Raw genomic sequence first — 27,990 nt, 5'->3', positions numbered from 1 at the left:
CCGAGGACCTGGGCTCTGGAGAGTGCGCAGTGGGAGCTTCAGGAGGCCCCCCTTGGCCTCACATGGGAGGGCGGCGCCCGCAGGGGCAGTGGCGGAAGCGGATCTGCTCGCTTAGGTGGCGACCTGGACACTGCAGTGACCGCGGGGCTCCTTTTCCCGCCTTCCCGCCAGGCGGGGCCAGTGATAACAGTGAAAATCCCAGAAGGTAGGATGGCAAAGCAAAGCGGTTTGCATTTGTGAATCTCCAACACGCACTGTCTGTTCTTTATGCAACGCATCTACTTAATGCAATAAAACTCTTTGGAAGGCCCAGCAAAACCCAGTTTCCTCAGGAAGTAGCCATGCCTCCCAGCGTCATGTGGGAATTCAAGCCCGGCCTCTACATCTCCTCACAGACACGGAAGGGCCTGGGTAACATGGCTCCATCGCCACAGGCAATTGAGAGATCTCTCTCTTCTCCAGAAAACATTCAGAAACAAGCAGTGATGAACGTTCTGAGACAGATGTCATAGGGCGGGAAATGTGGTTCTCCACAGATGGATCAGTCAGGATTTCCCCATCAGCTCAGTCACACAATCCTGGTTATCACGAGTCTCCAAGCTCCCAATGGCGTCAGGACACACCGTCATCGCTGCGCCAACCAGGCCGAGCTCTCCTCCCTGCCCAGGAGCAGACACGATAGCCATGAGCAGCACCCAGAGGACACCGAGATGGTCACTTCCGTGAGGACAGGAACCACCTGGCTGGAGCCATGGCCCCGACAACAGAAGAGGCAGCAGGAGAGCTGGGAAGGGGCTTCATCTCCAAACGAGCAAGTGTCCAAAGGACAGTGTTTTTATAGGGTCATCCTAGGCTGAGTTGGTCTGGGAATGTTTTGTTAAAACTGTACAGAACAGTTTTGTAAGTTGCCACATTTCTTCATAAAATTTTTTAAACATATAGCTATATTCTAATACAGAACTGAGAAGACTTGTGACGACAGCTTTTACATGGATAGCCTTTCACCTCAGGGTTTCATGAAGAGGAAAGGGTTTTATGCAAAAGAAAGTTCCACAATTCCTAATCGTTTTAGAAATTGAGGAAGGCGCGTGTTCTATGTATCGGTTGTATCATAAAGAAAATATTTTAATGCTCTGTTATCTATTGTATTGCAAGAACCTGCTTATTAGTGAATCACATTTTGTGTATATAATAGAAAACATTCAAGTTGGTGGTCTAAAATGCAGTAGTATTTTGTTAACAAATGAGAAAATGTCATTTCAGTGATTCATTTTACTAACATTTGAGAAAGATTATTGGTGAAGTTTGGGATTAATCATATTGTTTAACTTCATAGAGAATGTAAGTGTAAGTTCTGTGACATGCTCTTTGAGTTTTGTCTTAATTGGTTATCAAGTGTAAATCTTCACTTCCTATTTCTTTCTAAAACATTAGAATTTTCTCATTAAATCATATTTAAATAACTGAAGTCACTCAGGAAGTTAAATATCTCTAAATGTATTTTTTTAAATTAAAAATTCAGTGCTAGTGTAAATTCTCCTTTTCAGGAAGAACAAAAATGCAAATGCGGAGTCAGATAAAATGATTTACTGAAAGTATGCTTGTTTGGGAAAAGGTTCACAAAGCCTTTAAGTGCTGCCTCTATTACTGGAACTTTAAAAGTTTACAATTTTTAAAGTCCCTAGGGTATGTGTGCAAGGACACATTTTATTATAGGGATTATGCATGTTGTCTTTCTGTTTGAACATTTGAAAGAGTTAAGTCTTATACACATTCTAGTTTTAAACATTTTAAATCCTGTTAAAGCTTTTATGTATCAAGATGTTTCCCTTAAATTGTAGAACTAGTTTATAAAGGATATATTTGGATCCTGTTTAATAACTATAGCATTTTGTACTGTTACTTTTTAATATACTGAAAACATAAAACAAACAAAAAATAAAACAGAAAACACTGGTGGGTCCCGGAGAGAAGCCGCGATGGAAGACTCGCTCCCGTGTGGAGACCATGGATGGGCCGTTTCAGGGTTTGGCTGCTGGTGACAGGAGCGCAGTGCCCACTCTCTCCTTTCGGTCGAGGGGATGAGGAAGAGGAGATGGCGGGACTGCATTGCCTTTCTGGACAAACCAGGTCTTCCCAGTAGCGCAGTAGAACAGTCGTCTGGGAGGACAGACAGGCTTCCCAGCCAGGTTCATCCTACAGTTACCAGGACCCCATTCACATGGCAAGAAGGGCCCTGAGAGGCTAGCAACAGCCTCCCTGTGCTGGTCATTCTGGGTCAGAGGGCCTCAGTCCATGTAGCCACCACGGGTGACACAGCTGCGTCACGGGCTCTGAGCACACCTTGACGGGTGCCCGGATTCCGGATGAGGGAGGCGCAAGGTCACTCTTGCTTGCTGACCACCTGGCAGGACTGGTGCTTTCAGGTGTCTGGGTGTCTGTCCTGACCTGCCCAGAGGTCCTGCCAGCATCATTTGCTGAGACGGCCCCGGCAATGGCAGGGATGTGGGCTGCAGACCGGAGACCTGGGTCCCGCAGGTCATGGCTCTGCTGGAACTTCATCTCTGGGTGAGGCTTGGGACCATCCCTCCTCCTGTGCAGTGGTTTCTCCAGGCCTCTCGTGGGATGTCCGAGGTTCCGTGACTCACGCTTCTCGTCCTTTGAGGCACCGTGTGTCTTCTCCCTGGGGGCCAGGAGGAAGCCCCTCCTCATGCCATGTCTCTCCCTGCAGCGCAGCTCAGGGAAAACCACCAGACAGTCAGGGTTTTAGATTCACATGGGCTGGGCACAGGGTATGTCTCTGTAAATGGCAGCCCGACCTCGGCCGAGATAGAAAGGCTTGACCTTTAGAAAGATGAGAACCTCCAACGGGGCGGGTCCTCAGGGGTGAGCTGCAGAGGCCTGCGCTGTAGCCTCTGGCCCAGCTCCTGGCAGGGCTGAGAGATAACCCCTTACGCATCTCCTGCCCTCGGGGTCCACTCCGGTGCCCCCTCCGCACACACAGGACTGGCGGTGGGTGCTGCCTCCCCACATGACTCCTTAGTCCTGTCTCTCAGGTCCCATCCCCACTTCTCCTGATCAGTTCCCTGTAGGACCCCAGGGCAGTCCTGCCACAGCCCTTGGGAGGCCTTTCTTGGCTCTGAGCCCCTGGTGGGAGGGAGGGGCTCCCTGTCCTCCGCCCGTTCGGGGCCTGGCTGCATCATGGGTCCTCCCTAATGTTGGATCGATGGTGCATCTGGGCCATCAGCTAAAAACCATGGGGGACATGGCCTGACATTGACCTCCCTGGAGCCAGGGCAGGCCCAGCCTTGGACACGTCCAGACAACATGGCCCTCTGGGTGGTGTCTGAGAAGGAGAGACAAGGTTCAGCCAGGACAGGCGGCCCGGAGTTCCAGGCCCCCCGGTGCCAGCTCGGCTCTCCCACTGCCCAGTGTCGCCCAGGCTGTAGGCTCGCTTTGGTCTGTGTAAACCTTAGTTCCTGAAGTTCTCATCCTTCCCTGTAACTCACGACCCTTCTGTGGAACTTAGAGAGGGTGCGTCCCCCACCCTCACTTGGCAAATACATCTAAGAGTTCATTCCTTCAGGCAGGAGTCCTGATTTTGAGAGGAAGAGGGCAGCCCTTTGGGGCCTATCATGGGAACACAAGTGCAGCACAGGAACTGATGGGCAGGCCCCTGGCACCCGCGTGCTCTGGAGACCTGGACCTCCCCACAGGAGCCCTCGGCCCAAGCCTGGTGCTTTGAGGAGGACGGGAAACCCATCTCAGCCTAGAGAGCTCTCCCTAGGGGAAGGGAGGGCCTTCAGGGAAGGACAGGAGTGAGGGCTCCAGTTCCACGGAAAAAAAGAAGCAGAGAAGATGGTGGTGTTCAGCAGTGGGGCGGGGGTGGACAGGGGGCAGTCACATTTTCAGACCAGAAGCAGCCACACCAGATATGCAACGGTTGGGCATAACATTCCTTTCACTGGGACAGACAGGACGGCAGGGGAGAAGAATTAACAGTAAGATGGGGAGGGGGGTGGACAAGGCAGGAGGTTGGGGGGCACACACCCCAGGCCCCGTCTGAGAGAGCAGGCCTGGGGTCGGCCCACTGCGGTGCGTTCAGCTCTGCTGCATCCTCACTGTGGGGCTCTGGGCAGATCGCTTGACTCCCTGGGCCGGTGTCCTTCTCTGAATGAGGGGGAGTGACAGCTGTGCAGGGCCTTCCCCCTCAGGGCCAGCTCCAGAGTAGGTGCTGCCATCAGGGCAGATGCCTACTTCCTGCTGAGCCCAGACCTGGTGCTAGGAAGTGAGGCAGCAATCAGGAAGGAGAAGAAAGGTGTTCTCACTTGTGAGAAAGACTCAGACACATAGCTCCTTGCAGCGCCTTTTGCTGTTGAACCTGGCTGGGTGGGGCTGCCCCATCCTCGGGTCCCCATGTTGGGGCAGGGGGCTGGGTGTGCCCACAGGGTGCTGTGAGGGCACGAATATGAACTCCACTGTGCCTGACCCTCCCCGTCATGGGCAAGAAGCTGCCTGCCTGCTGCTTCCGAGGAGTCTGGAAACTGTGCCCAGACCTGTGAGATAAAGGCAGGGCGGCCTCACCCAGGAGAAATAGGCAGAGCTGGCATTAGAGCAGCGATCCTTCCGGGAGTTTGTCAACCTGCTTGTGCCAGGCCGCCCACAGCCAGGTGAATGGAGCTGGCTCTAGGTCCTGCTGCTCACAGGGTCGCTGGACATCTGAAGGTCCTGCCCCCAGAGGTTCTAGTCGGTGGCCTGAGATCTGGGATGTTTAAAAGCTCTGAGAGCCACCTGATCTGGATCATGGGGCTCCTCTGTTTTAGTTTTAGAGCCGTCATCCCAAACCAGCATCAGGGTCACAAGTCAAATGCAGGCTCTTGGGCCCCAGCCCAGAATGACCATGTCAGAAGCTCTGAGGGTGGGAGGGGCCTGGAGCTCTCAGGAGGGGTCAGCTCTTGTTGTATCTGCCTCCTGCCAGGTGTGAGATGAGCACATCACCCTGACAGAAGCTGGCGCCCATGCCTGCTGCTTGCTGGCCCTGTCAGTTACAGAAACCCGCTCATGGTCACAGTGTTAGCAGGGAGCAACCCTTTTCTCCTCCCGTGTGGTCATGAGTTTGGTATCAGTGGGAAGGGACAGCAGCACAGGCCTCGCCTGGGAGTCGCACCTCAGGGCCCACCCTGAGTCTGAATCTGCATCCATCATGGTGTTCAGGTGTCAGGCACAGAGTGTGGGACGTGCAGGTCCAGGCAGTTCATGTTCAGGGAGTGGGCACTGGTGGTTCCCGCAGAAGAGCTCCGTGTCAGGCCGCTGATTGGGCAGTCATCCAGGCAGGACGGAGCTGGTCTGGCCTGGGCAGCAGTGGGGTGTGGAGGGGGAGCCACATGGGGAATGAGGACAGGCCTTGGTGGTCCATTTACTTGGCGGGGGAGAGGAGGGAGAGAGATAGCAGAGGACCCCTCAGAGCAGCTGGATGAATAGGAATGTCACCAACTGGGTGAAGTCCCTGTAGGACATCCAGTGGTGGCTGCTGGCCCCAGGAATGTGGCCTGACCCTCAGGACAGTAGTGGACATGGCCTAAGATGGAAGCATTGAGAGTGAGCAGTGGAAAGCTGGGAGGGAAGCTGACCGATGGATGTCCATGTTCTTTTTCTCTACCATGAGCTGGAAGTGCACACCATGGGCTGAGAGGTGATGGTCAAGGGTATGGGGAGCTCACTGCCCAACTAGGCCTGACCTGGGCAGAGGCTCAGGGATGCCACCCAGGAGCCAGGCTTCTCCCTTCCTGCTCTGCAGCCTTGGCAGTGGCTGATGTACCTCCCCAAGAAGTGGGCAGGAAGATTTTCCCCTTGAGAAAAGGCCTGATAAAGTGTTCCGTGGGGCTGACAGGTTTCGGGTTTGCTTTAAAACACAGTTCACTCCCTGAAACGGACTTTTGCATGGGCTGGGTCTTTGGCTCCGCAGATTGAAGACTTGCGAGTCCAGGTGGAAAGAGAATAGCAGACCAGTCAGGATCTGGAGACCCTCAGTGAGGAGCTGATGGAGGAGAGAGAACAGCTTCTCCGTGACATAGAGACCCTGAAGGCTGAGAAAGCCCAGGAGGTAGGCCCTCCAGCACCCATGCCTCCGCTGTCGCCTCTGCCTGCAAGAGGGAGAGTCCAGGGTCACAGCCATGTCCTGGGAATCCAGCAGTGATTCCTGGGTTACCAGTTTCCTCATCAGCTGCAGTCTGACCAGCAATTCCAGCCACAGCATAGGGGCAGGGACAGTTATTGCCCCCAGGGACACTGGCCATCTTGCTTTTGATTGTGATGACTTGGGGGGAGGAGAGGGAAGGTGCTCCTGGCTGTGGTGGGGAGAGGCCAGGATGCTGAAAATGTCCTGCTGCACACGGGACAGCCTGCAGGACAAAGAAACATCCCCGTTCAAATGTCCAGCATCACTGAGAACCCTGGCAAACCTCCAGGGTTGATCCACCTCACAGTAAAAGAAGTCCCAGGATAGGCCTCCCAGTGCTGGGTCAGGGGCTCAGGGATGCCACCCAGGCCCCAGGCTTCTCCCTTCCTCTTCTGCAGTAAATCAGAAGAAGCCTTAATCAATAAGCCAAATTTATTTGGAGTCCTATTCATTTTCGCTAGCGCTAGCGGGCCCAGAGGAACTCTTGCTTCTCAAATTCTGGGGCCCAATATGGTGGAAGTCTTCTCAATTTATATATTTTTCAGCTCTTTGTTTTCCAAATTTGGAATGAGACTTCAGGATCTTCTGAGAAAAAGTCCTGTTTGCTGGGACAGGGCTGTGAGACCATATCTCAAGGCCTGGCCTGGTACCAGCACTGACTACTCTGTCTAGGCCATATTTTATAGCCTCTCTGGAATGGGAAGTAGTCTTATTTCCCTATTATTTAAGCAAGTAAATGTTTACAGAGTAGCAGGGTTAAAGTTTTAAACAGCAGTTTTTACCCAAGATGGAGGTTACTATACTTCATAAAGTGTTCCATGGGGCTGACAGGTTTCGGGTTTGCTTTAAAACACAGTTCACTTCCTGAAACAGACTTTTGCACGGTCTGGGTCTTTGGTTCTGCAGATTGAAGACTTGCGAGTCCAGGTGGAAAGAGAAAAGCAGACCAGTCAGGATCTGGAGACCCTCAGTGAGGAGCTGATGGAGGAGAGAGAACAGCTGCTCCATGACATAGAGACCCTGAAGGCTGAGAAAGCCAAGGAGGTAGGCCCTCCAACACCCGTGCCTCCCTTGGCTCCCCTGCCTGCAAGAGGGAGAGTCCAGGGTCACAGCCATGTCCTGGGAATCCAGCAGTGATTCCTGGGTTACCAGTTTCCTCATCAGCTGCAGTCTGACCAGCAATTCCAGCCACAGCAGGGGGGCAGGGACAGATATTGCTTCCCAGGGACACTGGCCATCTTGTTTTTGATTGTGATGACTTGGGGGGAGGAGAGGGGAGGTGCTCCTGGCTGTGGTGGGAGAGGCCAGAATGCTGCTAAATGTCCTGCAGCACATGGGACAGCCCGCAGGACGAAGATCCCCCTTCAAATGTCCAGCTTCACGCTCAGAGCCCTGGATAACTTCCAGGGTTGATCCGCCCCCACATTACAGGAAGCCCAGTGCTGGGGCAGTGGCTCAGGGATGCCACCCAGGAGCCAGGCTTCTCTCTGCTCTGCCAGTCTTGGCCGTGACTGTAGTACCTCACCAAGAAGTGGGCAGGAAGGATGTGGAGGGTAAAGAGACAGAGGGAAGGCCTCCTGGGATCCTCTGTGGACATCTCATTGGCCACACCTGACATATGACTAACCCTAGCTGCAGGGGAGGCTGGGTATCAGGTACTTGAGTTCTTCAGCCTCTCTAGTATTGCAGAAAAGGGGGCTTGGAGTGGGGCTGTGTATACTTAAGAGACATGCATCCACCCTCCCCTGATACGGCTTCCAGTCTAGCAGTTTCAGTGATAGATGACAAGCCAGGTGACTTCAGACCTGTGCTATTGAGGGAATATACGTGGGTCCAGGGCGAGTATTGTTAGGTGCAGGACATTTAGAATCGTGGTGCAGGGCTTCCCTGAGGTGCAGTCAATCATACTGAGCCTTGGATGATGAGAAGGAGCCAGAGAAGCTGGAGGCTGGGGGTGCAGGCAGGTGAGCATTCACAGCAGAGGGAAGATCATGTGCAATGTCTGCAGGGGAGAGTGGCGTGAGGAGCCGCCACTGGGGTGGGCGGCCAGCTTGTCGGGCCCCTGTGGACCAGGGTAAAAAGCACCAAGGAAATCGGTTTCATTGTTTTAAGTAAGAGAAGATGTGTTTTCTGTTTCTAAGTCATCTGGCTGCTGTGAAAGTGTTTAGACTTGAACTGTCTGGGTGAGGATCTCCGTGCCCTTCACCTTGTGTCCATATCAGCCCTTTGGGGAACATTAGGACGTCTTTTGGGTCCATGATGAGATGGTCATTCCAGACCTACACTCTGGGCTCCTAGTTTGGACCGAAATCACGCCTGTGTCCTTTCCATTGTGTTTTCCTGAAGATCAAGGATCTTGAACAAGTGGTGCGTTCGCTGCGGGAGCATTCACAGGCCAGCAGTGAGGCCTGCGTGCAGGACATCGAGAATGAGAGCAAAGTCCTCCACCAGACTGTGATGGAGACCAGCAGCAGAGTCAGCAAGCTGGAGCGGGAGCGGCAGCAGCTGCACCAGGACCTGGAGCAGGTGAAGGAGCAGGCGACGCGGGCGCAGGAGCTGGAGCAGGAGCTGCACCGGCTGCAGGAGGAGAACGAGATGCTGGCCATGGAGGTCAGCGCCCTGAGGACAGCCCCCGAGAGGGTCCACGCCCTGGAGCGGGAGAGCCCGGACCTGTTGCTGGAGAACCAGAGGCTGCAGACGTCTCTGGACACCCTGCAGCCCGAGGGTCTGGAGCGGGACAAGCAGCTGGACACCAGGGTAATTCTGGCCTCAGAATGAGTTAGGACGGATTCCTCCCCGATCAACTTTCTGGTGGTTTGAATGCGGTTGGATGGGTGTTGTGTAAATATTGGTGAAATGGGTTGGTAGTGCTGTTCAGGTTCTCTATGTCCTTACTGATTTTCCATGTACTTTTCAAAGTAGTCAGAGAGGGTACCCAAGGAGCTTATCCAGAGAAAGGGCATAAATTGCCAAGAAAGGTCACATGTGCAGAGAGGGGCCCAGGACTAAGCTTAGGCCCATGGGGCAGTCCGTTTCTGCCCTGGGCCTTCCCACAGCAGCTCCTTGAGTGCAGGTAGAACTGTCCTCAGCTCGGCTGGGTGTTGCCTGTCCTGAGGGTCCTGCAATTTTGGTGTCGACACTTGACCTGCTCTTGGCCCCTCCCTGCATGTGGGGATGTGGGGTTCTGGAGTCTGTGGTCCCCCTGGGCCTGCACTTGGTGAGGCATCATCCCCTTCTCCCTCCCAGCAGGTGGAAAATTCCACTCTGAGCTCCCAGAGCGCCTCGCTCACTGCGCTCACAGAGCAGAACATGCAGCTCCAGCACCAGCAGCTGGTGGCAGCCCACGAGGCCCTGCAGCGGGAACACGTGTGCCTGGGTGCGCTCCATGAGCACCTGTCTGGGGAACATGAGGCCCTCATGGATGAGTACAGCCGCCAGAAGACACTGCTGCGACGGACCCTGGAGCTGGAGAGCAAAGCTCTCAGTGACAGGTGCGTGCCTGCAGTTGGTGGGTGACTGACGGGCTCCCCTAGGCTCCTGTCCCCTCTTCACTCTGGCCCCCTGTGTTTCCTCTGGTCCCGCTGCTTCACATTGAAGAGAAGTAAATAAATCCACCATCACCCTCAGCAATGTGGAGTTGGTGCGCCTGGAGGCTGAGGGGCAGGAGGATCCCCCAGGGGAGAAGGGTGTGCCCCCTAATCCTGGCTCAGGGAAACCAGGTGTCAGCATTGGCATCCCAGCTCCCCTCAGGATTCCTAACCCCTCTTCCTTTTTTTCTCCAAACCAAGGACAAGGAGGGGGAGGTTCACCTCAGCTGCCTATGTTCAGGGGCGTGCCTTACCGAGCTCCCCGGGCCTTTTCCCTGTACAAGTCTCACAGTCTTGGCTTCTGATTTTCTTTTTTACTTCTAATTTTGGAAACTTTGGTATATATGGACCCGTACGGAATAGTATAGTGAAAAACCCATGTTCCCCTCACGTGCAGCAGTATTACCAATACTCTGTCATTCTCATGTCACATTCACCTCTGACTCTTCATACACCTTTTTTTAAAGGTAAAACTGATGTACCTTAAATGCATAAATCTTAACTTTGTGCTTTTGCCAAATCAAGGTTTTGTGTGCATGTAGTCAGCCAACTTCGGCCGAGCTCCTGTCCTGGCAGATCCCTGATTGCAATGACCCCAGCGGGTGCAGCAGGACCCAGAGGCTGGGGGAGGTGTGTAGTGCACAGGACTCCAAGGTGGGGGTGAGAGAGGGAGAGATGCACTACAGAGAGGCTCTCCCACACTTGGAGCAGCACAGGAGAGAGCTGTCCACTTCCTGTGCTTGTGAGTTGTCCCTGCTGAGTACTTCTCTTGCCTCTGCCTCAGCAAGATGCTAGGCAAAGGCTGGGGCTTCCCTGGGAGCAGCTGAGGTGCAGGGATTTGGCATCACAGGGACCAGGAGGGCATTAAGCCTGCAAAGCCTGCGGAGGGTGCCTGCTGCTACTTGATCTTGGGGGCGATGACGTTCATTTACACACTCACCCAGTGCTTCCTGTGGACTCTCTCTCCAGAGCCTTCCACCGCTTTCTCCACCCAGATTCCCATCCTTTGGGGGTGCCGAGACGTCTGCTCCTATCAGACTCTCATTTCTTCCAGCCAGAATGAGCATCTTCTGCCTTTGGCATCTCCATCTCTGCCTCCTCCGCACCCATCCTGTGTTCACGAGACGCTTAGTGAGCACCCACTGGGCGCCTGGTGCTGTCTAACATGGTTTGAATGCACCCAGCTGACTACTGATGGGAGCCTCCTGTGGTGCCCACCCCTCACCAGGTGCTGCGGGCCCTATCCTCAATGATAACCGTGTGGATATATTCTTATGGCTGTTAACATGGGAAGGTTTGTACAGGTGGCATTTGACTGGTCTGAGGGAGGAGTTCATTGCTCTGCCTATGACTCCTTGCTTGGTGGACCTACTGTGTGATTCAGTGGTTTTTGCTGGTTGGACAGATAGCTGGAGGCCCTTGGTGTGTCTGCGGCAGGGCTGCAGTTTGGAGGTGGAGGTGCCTGGAACACTGGCCGGGGGCTCTGTATTCATTTCACCTGACACTTGACTGAGACACTTGCTCCTTTGTTCCCCTGGTGCACATGCACTGGGTGTCGAGCCTCATACCCAGGATTCAGTGGGGAGAAGCACTCGCAGTTTCTGCCCTGCCTTAGGGTGGGTACTAATGTTTGTGATATGCTTGATCCTGTGCTTTTCCAAGACACAACAGGGAAGCAGGAGGTGGGGGCCATAATGGTCCATAGCCCTGTTTGTCAAACCTGGATGAGAAAGATCACCGCCCTGAAAGCCTGATAGAGCCTCCACCCCCACCTTCCACTTCCCACGTCCCGTCCCAGCAGCCTCCACCCGTGGCTAAAGGCCACAGGAAGGAACTTTTGTCTTCCAACAGCCACCTGAGCAGGTGTCTGAGTCTGAGTCCACACAAGTGTTGGCTCCAGGCAGATGGTACAAGTACAGCTGATATGGGGTGGGCGGGCGGGGATGGAGGGCTGCAGGCAGGGGCTGAGACCCTGGAACCTGGGTGGTCTCTGTCAGCCTGTCTCTGGGTGTGGACACCTTAGGAAGGGGGTCTGCAAAGGGATTTTTCTGCCTGGGGAAGATTGAAAGGTGATGACTCAGTCTCCACTTTGGACCTGGGGAGGCCTCTGAGTCACCTGAACAGGGAAGGTTCCTGCAGGAGGAGGAACAGCCTGGGGCTGGTCAGGGGCTCCCTCTTGTGCTCTGCTGCCCCCCAGCGAGGGCTGTGGGGGACCCTCTACAGACTGAGACAGGAAGGAAATAAAAGACCGAGCTGGGGGGGAGGCTGGGGGAGAGAGGGGGCAAGGGCTGGACTGGGGGTGCCTTGAGGAGCAGGGTGCGGAGTTGTGTTCCTGAGCTGGGGTGGAGAGCTCACCCAGGGCCCCTGAGGGGGACCAGCTGTTATGGGCAGTGGAATTCTGCTGTATTTGCAGTGGTTTCTTTGAGAAGGGCATGGAGTTCAGAAAACAGTGGTTTTGTTCCCAGTGGGATGAAGGAGGGAGGCTGCTTTGACAGGGACTGGAAGGGAACATGGAGACACGTCGGGTGGGAGGAGGGGAACTTGACTCCTGGGCTGGAGGAGACCCCCAGAGCTGGCCCAGTGACTGTCCCCTCTCTCTGTCCATCCCTGTCCCCTGTCCATCCCCCTCTCCCTCAGCTCTGCAGAGAGAAGCTGCTCACCCAGGCTTTGAGGTCTCCCTGGGTGTCCATTCTTAGCGGGTGTGTTTCCCTTCAACAGATACAAGGATCAGCTCCAACATAAGGCGGCGCAGGAGCAGCTGGGGACGATCTTGACCACCGAGCAGGAGGCTCTGCAGCAGGAGCAGAGGACGAGCGCCATGGCCGCCGAGGAGAACCAGAGGCTGCAGAGAGAGCTGGACAGGTAACCACCAGGCCCCCTGCAGTGCCTCTGCCGGGATGTCATTCAGACCCACTCACTCAGCACCCACTGAGCTGAGCTCAAGCGAGACCCCTGGTGATGGTGCATTTTTACCAACCCTGCCCTGGAAGCCCCTGGTGGGAACAAGGTAAAGGGGCCTCCAGCTGGTGGCTGGAAGGAAGGACTCCGCAGCTGGGATGGGGCATTGTCTCGGTTTGGACAACATCCTCTCCCACATTGTGATGCTGATGACTGTTGGGCAGGGGCACCTGCATCCTCTAACACCAGCGATTCCGTGAGGGAGAGAGGCTCGGTCCTCAGCATTCACGCATTCCCATTTGTGAATTCACCTCCTGGCTAAAATGCACTGGTGACCCCCAAATGAGTGCCCGTGGCCTGTCATGGACGTGCCCAGAGTGGGAGATACTGGAGTCACCTGATGTGCACATTTGCAGCTGAGGTTGAACAAGGCCTTTGACCCCAGACTTATTTCAGCTCTCACCTACCAGCGTCCTCTTCATGGGCCACTGAGTGCCATGGTGTTCTAATTTGTGCACTTTGGTGGCGATTTCGCTGTTTGAAATGGCCCCCAAATGGAGTGCTGAAGTGCTGTCTAGTGTTCCCAAGTGCAAGGCTGCGCTGGGCCTCACGGGGAATATTCGAGTGGCACACAAGGGTCATTCGGGCCCAGGTATGGTGCTGTTGTCTCTGAGTATATTACACGAGGCATCTTTATGTCTTGATGAGTTGACAAAATGTGACCAGAGACTCTCAGGAACTGGTGGGAAAGTTTCAGTACTCACTAATTCAGGGTTCGCGTGGCTGGGTAGAACATTATACTGCAAATCACGAGAATTGACTGAGCTATTGTTATCCTTAAAAAAAAACAAAAACAAAAAAAAAAACAACCACAGCAACAGAGGAGGAAACGGGCTCAGGGAGATTAAACAACTTGTTTAAGGTCAATATTCCTAGTTAGTGACACAGGCAGGATTCAAATCCAGATCTTGCCTCAACCCAGAGGTATGACCACATGAACCCTTCCTTCCCACAGCCCTGATTTAATATGTGCTTTGGGGCTGTAAACTCAGCTGCCTGCAGTGGCCAGGCAGGTCCAGCAGGTGGGGAATTAGAGTCAGCAATAGACCAGGCCCTGGTGGAGAATACACCTCAGCTAGAGGCTGTCAGCTGGGAGGCAGGCCTGGCTGCCAGGTCTTCCTTCTTTATGCTTTTTTTTTCCTGAGAAGAAGATATCTGAATGTTGATGGGAAACTTAAAATTTTTAAATGCTGGTAAAATAATTTTTTTTTAAGCTGCTTTTTGGGGGCGGAACAGAGCACCGGGAGGACCTGGAAAAACTTTTGAGGCTCTGGACCCTTAAACCTAAACCCAGCGATTATTCACAGGACCACAACGGAAGAATCTTTTTATCTTTTTCTGTTTCCTTTCTTTGTTATTTTATTTTTTATAGTTGACTTTATTGGAGAGACATCAATTAATAAAACCATACATGCTTTAAAATGAAATAAAATAAGTAAATGTTAAAAATTTTTTTAAAAAAAAAGCTGTGTGAGCCAAACTTGACACACCTGTGCTCAAATTGAGTCCATGAGCCTCTGGTCATATGAGCTTTTTGGTATATATCTTCCCCAGGAATCCCACTCGGGTAATGATGATGGTGATAATTTCAGTGGGTTTAGGTAACAGTCCAGAATCTCCTATTTTATTTATTTCAAGTGTTGAAATTAGAAAGGGGCTTGGAATTGGAAGAGCAGGACATAGACATAGAGTCTTAGAGCAAAAATGGTCTGATTCAGTGTTTAAGTGTTTGAAACAAAGAACCCTTTTTCCAAGTAGGCAGATGTGCCAAAGCAGAAAAGCAGAAAGGACTTTTACAGGGATGCTCTGTTGCCGTGGTGTCCGAGCCTGCCTGTCCTTCTCCCCCAGCCCGCAGTGGGGCCCCTGGGGTAGCCTCCTGGAACCCCAATGAACACATTTTGAAAAACGCTGATTTTGTTCAACCCTTCATTAACACATGAAAAAAACTGAAGCCCAGAGAGGTTGCAGTTTTGATTAAGGTTGCACAACTGGGACAGAGCCTGGGAATGCGCCTCAGCCCTTGGCCCTGTGTCTCTCCACCCCTAGGGCCAATTCCCTGCACCAGCAGCTGAAGGGGGAGCATGAAGAGCTGCAGACCCACAACAAGAAGCTGCAGACCTCCCTGAACGACACCCAGCTGGAGGTGAACCGCTGGCAGGCCCTGTACGAGGGACTGAAGGGGGAGCATGAAGAGCTGCAGACCCACAGCAAGAAGCTGCAGACCTCCCTGAACGACACGCAGCTGCAGGTGAACTGCTGGCAGAACCAGTGCAACTGGCTGAGGGAGGAGCTCCAGAGCACGGACATCTCGCTGATTGAGCAGGACAACCACTGCCAGGTGAGGCCAGGGCTGGAGGCCCCAGGACCCTGGGTGGGCCTGTTCCCTGGGCTGACGCCGTGGGCTCAGCCAGGTGGGAATGGGTCCTCATTGGCATCTCTGCTCAAAGAGTGTGTGTGTGAATGTCACACAGAGGCAGAGAGGAAGCCAGAGGCAGTTGACTGGGACGAACACCATGACTGGCAGGGGTGTGCTACAGAACACCTTTCACCTCATCTTTGCTTTTTGCAGGGTCGGGGCGGTGCATGGAAACAGCCAAGTACCGTTTTATCTCTGTCCTCTCGGCTGAGCACTCTGCTCTCTATGTCATCTCATTTAATTCTCACAATGATCTTGTGAGCTGGGGTTCCCATCCTTGTCCCTCTGAAGTAGCGGGTTGGGACCCCGTTTGTCTGAAGACAAAGTTTGGGACTTCCTGCTACACCAACCGCGATGATATTCTAGAGCAGGAGCTGGCCAGCCTCAGCCCAAATTTCAGGTCCAGCTTCATGCCTGTTTGTGTACAGCTGAGAACCAAGAATAGCTTTCACAGTTTTTAATGGCTGGTGAAAATCAAAAGTAGGATAATATTTGGGGGCAAGTGAAAGTGACATAAAATTTAAATGTTGGTGTCCACGAGTAAAGAATTTTGGTTTGTTTTTTAAAACACAGACACACCCATGCATGTGCATTGTTTCTCTGGCTCCTTTCCTGCTGTAATAACAGAGTTGAACAGTTGCAATGGAGACCACTGTCGGCCTGGAAAGCCTAACATATTTAGTACCTCACTCTTTACAGGAAAAACGTGCCAACCCTGCCTAGATCAGAGATGTGCAATAGGAATATAATGCAGGCCACCACATGTAACACTCAGCTTTCTAGTAGCCATATTCAAAAAGTAAAAGGAATCAGGTGGGATTGATGTAGGGGTCTGTTTTATTTAACCCTTATATCTAAAGTATCACATGTAACCCCAAAAGCTTATTAATGAGATTTTTTTATAATATGTTTTTACTGACTTTTTTAAAGAAACATCCATCAGCTGCCTCCTGCATGCCCTCTACTGGGGAATGGAGCCAGCAACCCAGGCATGTGCCTTCATCAGGAACTACACTGGTGATTTCTTGGTGCATGGGATGACACTCAACCAAGCCACATGCACCGGGCAGCTTATTAATGAGATATTTTACATTATTTTTTGAATCACTATTAAGTCCTTGGAACCTATTATGTATTTTGCACTTATGGCTCATCTCAGCTCAGACTGGCTGCGTTTTCAGTGCTCAGTGGCCACACATGGCCTGTGGCTGCCTGATTGGACGGTGCAGCGGCAGAAGGCTTGGCCATCCCCATGGCATTGGCCGTATTGGTCATGCCAGCTGACGTAGATCATACCAAAATGGCCATCTTTGTGCACGTGGCCTTTTTCTCTTTTTGGAAGTAGATTCTCAGCAGTGGAATCACAGGAGTGTGTGGTGTTTGAGACATTGTCCATCTGTGTTTTAGCTGCTCTCCCGCCTCAAGGGCAACTTGGAGGGAGAAAAACGTGACCTGCAGAGCCAAATCCAAAGGCTGAAAGAGCAGAACCAGAGGCTTTTCCAGGAGGATGTGGAGAACAAGGACCAGCTCCACGAGGAGCAGCAGCAGTACGTGTGAGGGGTGTGGGCTGACGGACGCCCGTCAACAGAGGGGCCGTGGCTTCCAGCTCCACGACTAGGCCGCACCATTCTGGGCAGCAGAGAACCCCCTGGGTGCACTGGTGTCCCAGGCAAGGGGACAGACTATCTTACCAGCACATCTTTCTCATTTTCCGGGGAATGGTTCTAGATTTCTTCAAATAGGGGTGGTTGGCTTTGTTGGCTTTTCAGAGACACTGCCCCCTGCCAGACACTTCTTAATCTTCTTTTGGGATCAAGTTCACTTTGAAAAATACAACAGTGATAAAGAGAGGCTCCTAGGGAAGGACTTCAGATCACAGGCTGAGCCCTTTCTGGGTCGATTTTTCCCTTAATGGGCTGGAGAGTGGGTTGTTGGTGCACAGTGGCTGTCCTCCCTCTGCTGACATTGCCTTTGCCGACAGGCCTGGCCTTGCGAGGTACACAGAACCAGTTACCCGGTCTTCAGGAACCAGTAGGGGTGGTGGGATGTGAGCAGAGCTATGTGCACACAGAAAGATGCTGAGGAGCTTCCTGGAAATGGATGGAAGCGTGGTGGTGGGAGTTGGGGTTCTGCTGCTGACACAGATGGGGAGAAGGCTGGCCAGTGTGTCGGGGGAACAGAGGGTGGAGAACGTGAAGGTGGAGCTTGGTGTGGTCTGGGTGCAGGGAAGGTGCAGGGAGTGGCAAGAAGGAAGGCTGGGAGAGGCAGTGCTCAGCTGTGGAAGGCTTCCATGCCCGGCTAATGAGTCAGACTCACTGGGAAGTGGGTGATTAAGGGATGCTGGTGTACAGGGCCTAGGAAGCTGCCAGAAATGAGGGCAGGAGGAAGAGCCTTGGTGCTGGAAACCTTGTGGTTTGGAAGTCAAGTCATCTGAGATGCATCTTGTGGGTCCAGGGTGGTCTTCACCCCTCGGGGCTGTGCTGCTGGGACTGTCCTTCCTTGCGATCGGGAATGGCTGGCCAGTGTGGGACAGAGGGACATGGCCACAGTGACCACTGGGGCACTGTCCCAGCTCCCCAGGGTGACGATTCTGCTCACTGTTCTCCCGGATTTGTCTGCTCATCTACAGGGCACTCAACACCTACCAAGGATGGTTGACATGGGAAACCGCACTGTACTTTTGGGGTAGAAGTGAGAGATTGTAGCCTGAAGAGGGCTCTCTCTAATGCAGCTGGTAAAAATTACCAGCAGAGGCTGGGCAGGTGCAAACTAGAAGAGTGGGGACCTGGTACCCTGGGGATGATCTGAAGATGGTTTTGCATTAGAAAGTGTCTGTAGGAGGTCAGAGAGTGGGCAGGCTTCCTGAGCCTGCTCCAAGCGGAGTCTTCCCCAGCCTTGGGATAGCTGGACCATGAGTTTGCGGGGCTAGGGGACAGCTGTGGGAACAGAATAACACAGACTAGAAGAACAGAGGCCAAAACGAGGGTGCTGGGAGCAGAGCAGGTCCGTGGCCAGGGACCCAGTGGTTTGCAAGCGATCGCTTCTCACGGGTGCTCACTTCGCGGTGAACTCGTGGGAAAGCCCTTGGATTAGGGGGCCTGGTCACCTTCTTGACTGAAGGAACCTGAGCAGCTGCCTGGATGCCAAGGACTCATTTTCAGGCAGGAAAAGCAGGGGTCTGAGCTGTCAAGGCCATATGGGTGAGGAGACAGGAACAGGACAGGCGCCGGCTGCCCAGTGGGGGGCGCTGTATAGCGAGCACTGCGTGCATGGCTCCTAGACAGACAACAGGAAAGCATGCCATGCCCTCTGCTTCAGGAAGGACAGGCTCCCTTTCCCAGGAGCAGGGGTGCCCTCTGGCAGCCCAAGGTTTAAGAGGTGTCTCTCTGGTCCTTTCTGTGTTTTTAAAAATGTGAACTGACTTCCCACGTTTAGGAATTAAGAGATTGTGCTTCAGAGCTGGGGCTTCTGGATCCTTCGGGAAATGCAGTCAGAAGCTCTGCCACATGGAGAGCGGCGCTCTGTTTGCAGGCCCCGCGTTAGGTCCCAGGTGGCACCAAGCGCTCAGCCTCGCCACAGGCCCCCACTCCTCCCTCAGGTCCTCCCAGGCCGCTTTGCTCCTGATTTCTCTGTCTGGCTCCCAAAAGGCTTTGAGTTTGCTTCCCTGGAAGTATGAGCAGGAGTCCGACATTGGAGTGGGCCCAGGTCTGGGGTCTGACTTTGCTAAACTGACCTTTTTAACCTGATGCCCGTCTAAGTCACTGAGGGCAGACCCCTCCCCACCACTGAAGGTATCATTGGTCTGCACCCGCAGGAGCTAGCCTAGCCCTGGGTCTGACCCGAGTGCCCAACGTCCTGAGCTGACATGGCCCGAACACTCGGGGTTTCCCAGCTTGAGTGTCAGATGGTTCGGGGTCTCTCTCCTGAGGTGACGTACAGCCTGACCCTCGGTGTTCAGCCGTCTCCTCAACGTGTTAGGCTCCTGGACCCACGTCACATGCTTCCATCCCCGTATTCCCAACTCAGGGGTCATGGTGGTCCTGAGCACCGTGATGTCTGAGTCCCAGAAACACACTGGCTCCTTCTGGGCCAGGTCCCAGGCGGGGGTGATGCGTCAATTTATGTGTTTTATTTTAAAAACCAGATTGTTTTTCTCTCTCCTCTGTTAGAGACAAATTAAATGCCTTACAGAGACAAAATGAAAAACTGGAAGAAAAAAGCATGGCTCAGCACAACTTCCATGATCCAGCGCCAAAGAAGTGAGTTGATTTAAGCGTCAGTAGCTTACACCCAGGACAGAAAGCTTGCTTTTTCACGAGTGGGGGAAGCTGTAGCATCTAGAGCAGCGGCCAGTTTGTTGTGCGCGTACCTTCTGCTGTATGGCAGGTCCCTGTGTGCAGGTCCCTCCCAGCATGGAAAGAATTTAGAGTTTCTGTCAGTCCCGCCCTCAGTTCTCAGGGTTATCCCATGAGGGATGGTGAATGCTGCTGGCCAGGAGCCTGTTTAAGGGCAGAGTCTGTGCTTTTAGAGCCACTAAAGCAGGCATATCAGCTTTTGTCTCAGGATTGCCAGACCTAGAAAATCATGCTTCTGTTTTGGGAAGGAAGCTTGGGGCAGATACCTGGACCAGCACCCCTGTCTTCAAGCACAGGAACCTTTTGTTCTGCCCTCCATTCCTCTGGGTTCACTGGACCCCACCCCCAGGGCAGGTTCACAAACACATTCCCTTCCACAGAGAGCAGCAGCCCCGTTGGTGGGCCGGCTTGGTCCCCGAGACTGCCGGCCTCCGTCAAGCAGGGCTCCCCCTGGGCCAGGGCCTGAGCCCAGGAGCTGGACCTCCCCATTGACCTGTCCCAGCCCAGCCTTGAGGTCAAATCACATGAATCCAGTAGGGCCTCTCTGTAGAAATCACAGAACCACAGAATTTCAGAACCGCCACCTGACCCTTCTGTTGACAGGGAAATTGAGGCACGGGTGAGGAAATTGAGTGGCTTGTGTAAGCACAGTGCTGTTTCATGGCAGAGCCAGGGTCAGAACCCAGCTATGGTCCCTGTTAGATTATAATGCTTCATTTCCTGTTAGCTGCAATGTATTACACTTTACATTCACAGTTTTCATTTATTTACTTACTTATTTTTTTTAATCCTCACCCAAGGGTATTTTTCCCATTGATTTTTAGAGAGAGTAGAAGGGAGGGAGGGAGGTGACAGCAGTGGGAGAGAGAGAGAAAGAGAGAGAGAGAGAGAGAGAGAGAGAGAGAGAGAGAGAGAGAGAGAGAGAGATGAGAGAGACACATCAATTGGTTTCCATCTGCACACACCTCGACCGGGGCCGGGGATCTAACCTGCAACCCAGGTATGTGCCCTTGATGGGGGATGGAACCCACCACCCTTCAGTGCTCAGGCTGATGCTCAACCACCAGGAAACCCATCCAGGGCTCACTGTTTTTACTTTAAGCGGCCCACTCTCCTGCCCTCTTCCCCTCACCCAGATTCCTCAATGCCGGGAATGGGCAGAGTATGCCAGCCTATTTCACGTATTATTACCGCTAGCAGAAAGTGAGGAGGTCCCTGACTCTTTCTGAAAATAGACTTTTGGTGGAATTTTGCCAACCAGCATGATTAGGTCAGCACGGCACCACTTCCTGCCCTTGGCACAGTAATCAAGAGCTGAGACCTGGGTTTGAAGTTCTGTTTTTCCGAGGGGCTAGTGTGGGTTCCTGCACGATGAAGGCTTCTACCACCCCTGGGTCTGGGCGAATTAACTGCCCATTGTGTGCCACCTCCTGAGCCTCAGGTGGGATGAGCATGGTGATGGCAAAAAGCACCCTCATTCTGAACCAGATTAAGCGCCACCTTCTCAGGCGGGTGATGGAAATCCCAGCTCGCATAGGGCACCCGAGACCTGCTGGAGGGGCAGTGAGGGTTGGCTGTATCCTAAAAACCTACTTCTTACAGGAAAAAGCACTGGATTGGAGCTAAATTCTTACTCAAACTCATCAAACTAAAGAAAGGCGGTTCCAGAGAACGACGAAAGTCAACCCCAGAGAGCCCTCCCTGCCTTCTGGGGTCCTCAGACCAGGCCTCGCCCAGTACTTCTCAGCCTCTTCAATTGCAGCTGGAGCCCCTCGAGGCCACCCCATGCTGCTCAAAGGGGACAGAAGAGCAAGACACCTGCAGGGGGCCCAGGGGAAAAGGTAGGAAGGGCTTACCTGGCTGCAGGCAAGAAGTGAAGGGGAGAGGATCTCAGGTCTCCCTTAGGGATGGGAGAACCAAGGAGACTGCGTGCTAGGTGTGTACATGTGTGTGCGTGTGCGTGTTTGCGTGTGTGTGTGTGTGTGTGTGTGTGTGTGTGTAGGATGCTGAAGGGGGCGTGCTCCACACATGCACATCTGTCTCCTTTGGTACGTGAACACCCAAGTAGGAAATATAACCCCCAGTGTTGTTGTACTCTCGTCCCAGAACAATTCAGTTCCTTTAGCATGAGGAGCCTCATGCCTCATGGACACTGTGGTAGGGACTCGAATATCCAGACCTGGTGTCCACACAGTTACTACAGAGAAAAGCTCCACAGCAGAGGATTTTGGGGTTCCCTGTTTCCTCCAGGCCTACAACAGGCCATTTCTGTAGGGAGATCCGCGGTGCACTTAACACGTGATTGACAGTTGCAAGGTCTTCAGCAAGGCCTCTTGTGGCTCTGATCTTCCTGTCGCTTTGACAAGCGGGTCTGGTTTCCTTCTCTAACTTGATCTGGCCTTGAGTCCTGCCACCAAGGGGTGCACTGTACCTCATCATTCAGGGTTGTCATGTGGAATTGCCATAGGTTCTGAAGTGGATTCCTAGTTGCATGTGCTGTTTGTATTTAATGGAATCTAAGAGGCAGTCAGGACAAGGGTGCTCACATAAGAAGATAAATGGGTTGTGGCAGTGACGATTTTTTCATAATTGCCACCTGGCTGACAGTGACTGTGAGTCAGGATCGAACCTGCATCCTGATTTCAGAGATGTTAAGGTTTGGGAGAGGGGCTGTTGGGGTCCAGCCCCAGCAGGTCCATGGGTTCCCAAAGGTGTGGACGGAGTCGGGGAAGAAGGAATGACACGGAGACAGTGTTCAGTTGATCAGCAGCCTAGCCAGGTTCTCTAGTCAGGTTCTCCAGCCAGGTTCTGTCTTTATTCTCCTGTTACATCTGTATTTATACCAGTTGATTTTAATCCTATCCATTCTATTACAAAGGTTAGGGCCTTTTGTTATCTCCATTCCAAGGTCACTACTCTATTTTTCTGTTAAGCTACAAGGAAGTAACTGAAGGAGATTATCCTAAGTAAAGATTATGTAGCTTAATCGTGATTGTTCATCGTTAAAGTGATTAACTACCCTCCTGGCACTTAGTTAAGGGGTTTTACTGATTTATTCCCTTCCTTAGTCCTGTTAATTTCTAACTCCAGGGAAAAATCCCCACCTGGGGAAACAACCTTTCTCAGAGAGGTGACCTTGGTTAAAACACATAGTGCTAAGTAGGGGAGCAAACATATTAAAAACAGTATGCCATATATGCCAGGTTCCTTGAAACATATGCTGTGCAGATGTTTCTTCCCTGCAGCGACTGTGTCAAGCAGCAAGGATGGACCGGCTTCCGGCAAGGGGGAAAGTGCACCTTACTTGCCTTAAACTTGGCTTAGTTTTCAATTAAGTTTTAAATATCATTTCATACATGACTTACCTATAAACCTGCCAAACATGCACCCTGAGAATTTAAATTTTATGAAGGACACCTGGACTTCCTGAAGACCAGCCCAGGCCTGAGACTTGTGCCCTCTCAGGGGCGGCTGTGACAGCACCAGAGCCCGTGACAAGCCGCCTCCTGAGTGTGACCTGTGTACATGCCTTTCTGGGTGACATTCACCACTTCAGGACCTCAAAATGCAAAAAGCAAAGTGTGCACACGCATCCATACCAGTGTTTGGGGACTAATGCTCTCATTCCCAGTCTTTACAGGAGGTGGATTAGGTCAAATGCTCACATGCAGGGAAATGATAATGAAGCTTATTAACATTTATCTTGAGGCGTCTGTTGCCATGGGTGCTCATGGGGGCTACATAAATTTTTTTACATTCACCACCTCCCCTTGTGTTATTGTCTAAGTTGACTTAATTAATGATAATCAGCCTAATAGAGCTAGCAAAACTTTCAGAGAAAAGATGCTTGACTGCCCTGGCCAGTTTGTCTCAGTGGTTAGAGTGTCAGCCCTCAGACTAGAGAGTCCAGGGTTTGATTCTGGTCAAGGACACATGCCTGGGTTGAAGGCTCAATGCCCGGCCCAGTTGAGCTGTGTGGGTGGCACTCAATCAATGTGTCTCTCTCACATAGATGTTTCTTTCTCTGACTCTGCCCCTCCCTCGTACTCTCTCTGAAAAAAAAAAATATTCTCAGGTGAGGATTAATAAAACAAACAAACAACTGTTTGGATCCCTGAATGAGGAGGTCAGTGGTAGATATTAGTAACGACAGCCATGTAATGGGGGCTCTTTCTGGGCTCAGCACCCTTTAGCTAGTTTCACACTTTACGTCTCTCCTTTAGTTCCAACTGCCATGTGAGGCAGGCACGATTCCTATCTCCTTTTCAGGGCTGGGAAAGTGATGCTTGACAAGAATAAGCACTTTCCCAGAGAATAAGGGGTGGGGCTAGGAACTGAACCCGGGTCTGACAGATTACAGAGCCTGAACTCTTAACCACTGTGAGCACTGCCTGCAGTTGAAGCTGCTTTGGTCCCTGAAGGTGTTGACCAAGCCTGGGGCACCAGCATTGCATAGTGGGTTCTTTCTCCTGTGGTGTGAGCTGTGGCCACCAGGTGGTGGTGTGGACAGAGAAATAACAGCAGGCCTGCTATGGACTTGAATCCTAAGTCAGAAATAGGATAAATAAGTTATGCTCATGTACATGACATGTTCAGGAAGTTAGGCCAATTGGCTGCTCTGATGAGACTCCATAATTTAAAGGTCATGAAGTGTAGGTTTGCAGTAGAGGATGCGTAGGGATCTAAATGGGAATAATTCTTGATGTTGACAGTGTTTTGGTCTGAAAAAGATGAATTTCAAACTCATCCTTCCATAAGAGGCTGTTTGAGATGCACAAGGACTACTAGTGAGCAGTTCAGGTGGCCTGTCCCATTGCAGCAGCCAGAAGCACCCCAGGAAGTGTCCCAAGGTGTTTAAACAGGAGCAGGAGTTAGTTGTGTGAGAGCCAAGTTGCCAGGGATCTTGTCATTAGGGCCTAGGAGTAAGAAAAACCTAAACTAGTAAACATTCTTATTTAATAGTTTAACACATTGACATTGAAAAATAGTCTAAGGCATCGGCTCCTAGAGCAATATAGAATCCTCCTCACGTGCTAAGTAAATCCTGGACACAAGGATGCCACTAAATTAATTAAGTGGAGTCAGAGCATAATGGCTCACTGAGTCCTGATTCTGGTTGTGCCGTGGGTATTGTTTCCAAATCTCCTGGACAGGACAGGACTCTGATTTCCCAAGAACATTTAGCTAACGCAGTCATTTGTTATTATTCATTTCATTTATTTGCTGTTTTGTTTTGTTTTTCCTTCCTCTCTTGGGTTATCCAGGGGATCACAATTTAGCAACTCAGCACAAAAAGAGTCGCTTCTGGGGAAGCAGAACCGAGGAAAAGCCCAAGTCTCCATTGTCCCGCCTGGCTTTCTGTAAACGCCTGAGGTTCTCCTCTTCCTCTGACATCGAACCTGCTTCTAACTAACCCCTCCCTTTCTCAGACACTGGGGATTTCTAATCCATCAGTGTCTTCACAATGTACCTGCCTTCATGTCTGAAATTCAAACAAACAAACAGAAAAACAGTAGCTAAAGGCCAGATGACCCATAGTGGACCCCTCCTCCTGACCCAAATTCCAAGCCAAGCTTAAAGTAGCCAACCTGGATTCTGACTTTAAAGGAGACCAGTGGTCCCAGCGTCTGGACCTGACTCCAGCACAGGGCAGTGTTAGGGGAGCCTTGGGGCATCCACACCAGGTCCCTGGGCCAGGGTGTCTGTGCTAAGTGAGGCCCGGGGCCCAGTGCCGCCCCCCCACCCCTCACACCTGCAGGCTTGTAGACCATGCCCCTGTGCAGCACAGAACTCATCAGCGGTCGCTATGCTTCCGAAACTATGTGGCCCCTGTCAAGTGAGATTTTTTCAAGACTTATTTTTGGGCAGCTAACTTTAAATCTGCTGCCCTTGTCTCCACTTTCTGTGTCAGAGCGCAGAATCTTGGCAGTCGATTTTTAGATGTGTTCTGTGTTTGAAGAATTGACTGCTCCACTCAGCATCTCAAATAATCGGATTGATGTTGCCAAGCCAGGGTTCAGCCCAGAGTGACGTTTTAGGACCGTGCTGAGGTCCTCTGACGTCTTGGATGCTGCTGTGAGGGCAGCAGTGGACAGACAGGACATCAGCTCACAGTCACCATCAGCTTGGAGCGCTGGTCCACAGAGGCCTTTAGCTACTGCATTGTTTTCTGTCTTCAGCATCCTCATACCATCTCCATGATTTTGCAAAGTCTATTTCACCTGAGTGATACTTACATACTTTCCCTTGAATCGACTTGTGGTTTCCACTTTATTTTAAAAAGAAAGATTGTTATCGGTACTGTGAATGGAAAACCACTATCATATAAACACAAGGCCACCGTGACTCTCGCACTGCTCCTGTCAGTTGATGTGGCACTGACTTTGTCACATGCATCCCTCTGATTCCTGGGCTGCCGTGTGCTGGTCCCCCGCCTGCCTGCCCAGTATGCTGTTGGAAACGCGCGCTCTCTGCCCTGGCTGCTGTCTGGCGCCTCCGCCTCCCTGCTGCTCCTCAAGCTGACTTAACGCAGTGGACGCCTGTCAGATTCATCCCACCAAACTTCAATCTTGCTTCTCATCAAGGTTATCTTTCAGAATCCAAATTTCCCCTTGATTTCACATTGCAAGGCTTGGGTGCTTAAAACTTCCCCATGAGTCCAGACACTGGGGGGCTGAAGGGCAAGAGGGGCAGGTCCTGGGAGAGTGTGGAGGGCCCAGAATCCCCACAGTGGGTGTGGCTCCGGGACCATAGCCCTCCGGCTGCCTGGAGCAGGACACTGTGCAAAACAGCCTTGTCCTGATGCTCTGAGGAACTCCAGCCGCATTCGTTTTTCACTTGTATTTGGAGAACCATCCCCTTTCCTACTATGAGGTAGTTGAAGATATTTTAGGAGTGTTTTTCCTCCCAATGTTGTTGTTGTCTTTATTAGGATTTTATTTAACTTTGTATATGTTCACAGTAGAAAATTCAGAGATTGCCAAACATACAAGGTAAAAATCATTCTTGCAGTCAGTCACCATGAGAGATGAAGACTTCTTAAACAGATGACTGTTAGGGTGGCAGTGAACTTCTTTCTCAAATCATAAGGGAAGCCCGTTGGCAGGGTGCACATCCTGGACCTGGAGGCCCTGGCCCACAGGTCGGGAGTGGACCTGAGCAGCCACAGGCCAGGTCTACTCACTACTGAATCAGGGATTGAGGGACACGGCAGGGGGCCCAGTAGCTAATGTGTTGGACTTTTACCAACATTTTGCTGAGCCTCCTGAGCTCACCCTTTATTTTCTCCGGGCTGTTGGAGGCTCACACTGTGAGCCATGGTTAGAGCCAGGGCCGGCCTCCCGGGGCGTCCAACTCAGGCTGCTGCCAGCCCCCCCCCCCCTTAGACCACAGCCTGTGAGGCACACAGCCCCGCTTTTGTCCCTGGGCTCCCTGGCCCTGCTGCCTCTGCTTCTAGGCCTCAGTGTGATCGCCCCAACTTGGCATGGGATCTTGCAGCCTCATTTCTCACTGTCCTTCTCTGCCCCAGGCCCTGGGGACCTAATACCAAAGGGAGTGGCCCCACCCAGAGGCAGCCTTGACCGCATTCCAGGAGATGCCTCCGCTGACCCAGCCACCAAGCCCCGGCCATCAGAGCTGGGCTCCGGGGCCTGTTCATCCTCAGCCATCACTACAGCTCCTTCCAGCTCCACCTCCACCTCCCGGCACCCAGGCCGCACCCACGGTGAGTCACGGGTCCCTCCAGAACCAAGAGGGATGAGCATCTCGGCCCGAGGTCCTTCCCAAAGACCCCGGCTCACAGGGGCAGGAGGTGCCTCTCAGACTGAGAGGTGGTCAGCAGGTGGGTGACGCTGTGGACAGGATGGCATCCCACACACACAGGTTCAGAGCTCAGCTCCACCTACAGCTGTGCAACTTTGGGAGGGTAACTCCGCCATCTGGACGACTGGGCCTGAGCCCCGAGACCCACACCACTGCTCAGGAATTGGTGGCACCAGGTGGCTTCCTAATGGAGGTCAACCAGAGTTTGGGCTAAAATCAGGCAACATTGGAGGTTTATTCTCCAGGGAAGAGACTTGACTGGGTCCCTGCATTGGAGGCCGGTCCATGGCGTGGAGGGCAGGTGTCCTAGACTGAACAACAAGGGGACTCGGGGAGGATTGACAGGTTGGATGTCTCCCAGATGCCAGTAGCCCTGCGTGCTCACACCTTAGATGGGACATTACGGTCCTCTTCAAGGCATCTGATTAGTGGGAGACACTCCCAGCAGGGCAGTCGGGTCACATCTTGCCAGGGGGAGCCCATGAGAGGTCAGGGTCCCCAGACACCTCAGGAGCACCTGCAACACCAGAGACAAACCGATTTGAGAGCAACAGGGTCAGCGGGCATTGTTACAGAGACAAAAGCTTTAAAATGCCCGTCATGACATCAGAGTTAGCCACTTTGCAGGGTGCAACCAGAGCAGGATGCTGTGAAAAGGAGCATCTGGGGATGAGC

At 52.4% G+C, this 27,990-nt stretch overlaps 1 protein-coding gene across 1 annotated transcript in view; it reads left to right on the top strand.

The window, feature by feature from the left end:
- LOC132213901 (protein Daple-like) overlaps positions 1-27,342 on the top strand; it is a 57,643-nt gene extending 30,301 nt beyond the window's left edge. Inside the window, exons 15-24 of the mRNA XM_059660781.1 lie at positions 7,085-7,222; positions 8,525-8,935; positions 9,428-9,669; positions 12,484-12,627; positions 14,770-14,916; positions 15,022-15,061; positions 16,547-16,692; positions 19,309-19,398; positions 21,097-21,335; positions 27,023-27,342. Of these exons, the coding sequence (XP_059516764.1) occupies positions 7,085-7,222; positions 8,525-8,935; positions 9,428-9,669; positions 12,484-12,627; positions 14,770-14,916; positions 15,022-15,061; positions 16,547-16,692; positions 19,309-19,398; positions 21,097-21,335; positions 27,023-27,342 (1,917 nt within the window). The remainder of the gene's footprint in view (positions 1-7,084; positions 7,223-8,524; positions 8,936-9,427; positions 9,670-12,483; positions 12,628-14,769; positions 14,917-15,021; positions 15,062-16,546; positions 16,693-19,308; positions 19,399-21,096; positions 21,336-27,022) is intronic.
- The last annotated feature ends 648 nt before the right edge of the window (positions 27,343-27,990 follow it).

The sequence above is a fragment of the Myotis daubentonii genome, chromosome 12 (assembly GCF_963259705.1).
Source record: "Myotis daubentonii chromosome 12, mMyoDau2.1, whole genome shotgun sequence".
In the NCBI taxonomy this organism is placed as follows: Eukaryota; Metazoa; Chordata; class Mammalia; order Chiroptera; family Vespertilionidae; genus Myotis; species Myotis daubentonii.
The sequence above is the reverse complement of the archived record's forward strand: the minus strand, read 5'-3'. Positions and strand labels throughout refer to the sequence as shown.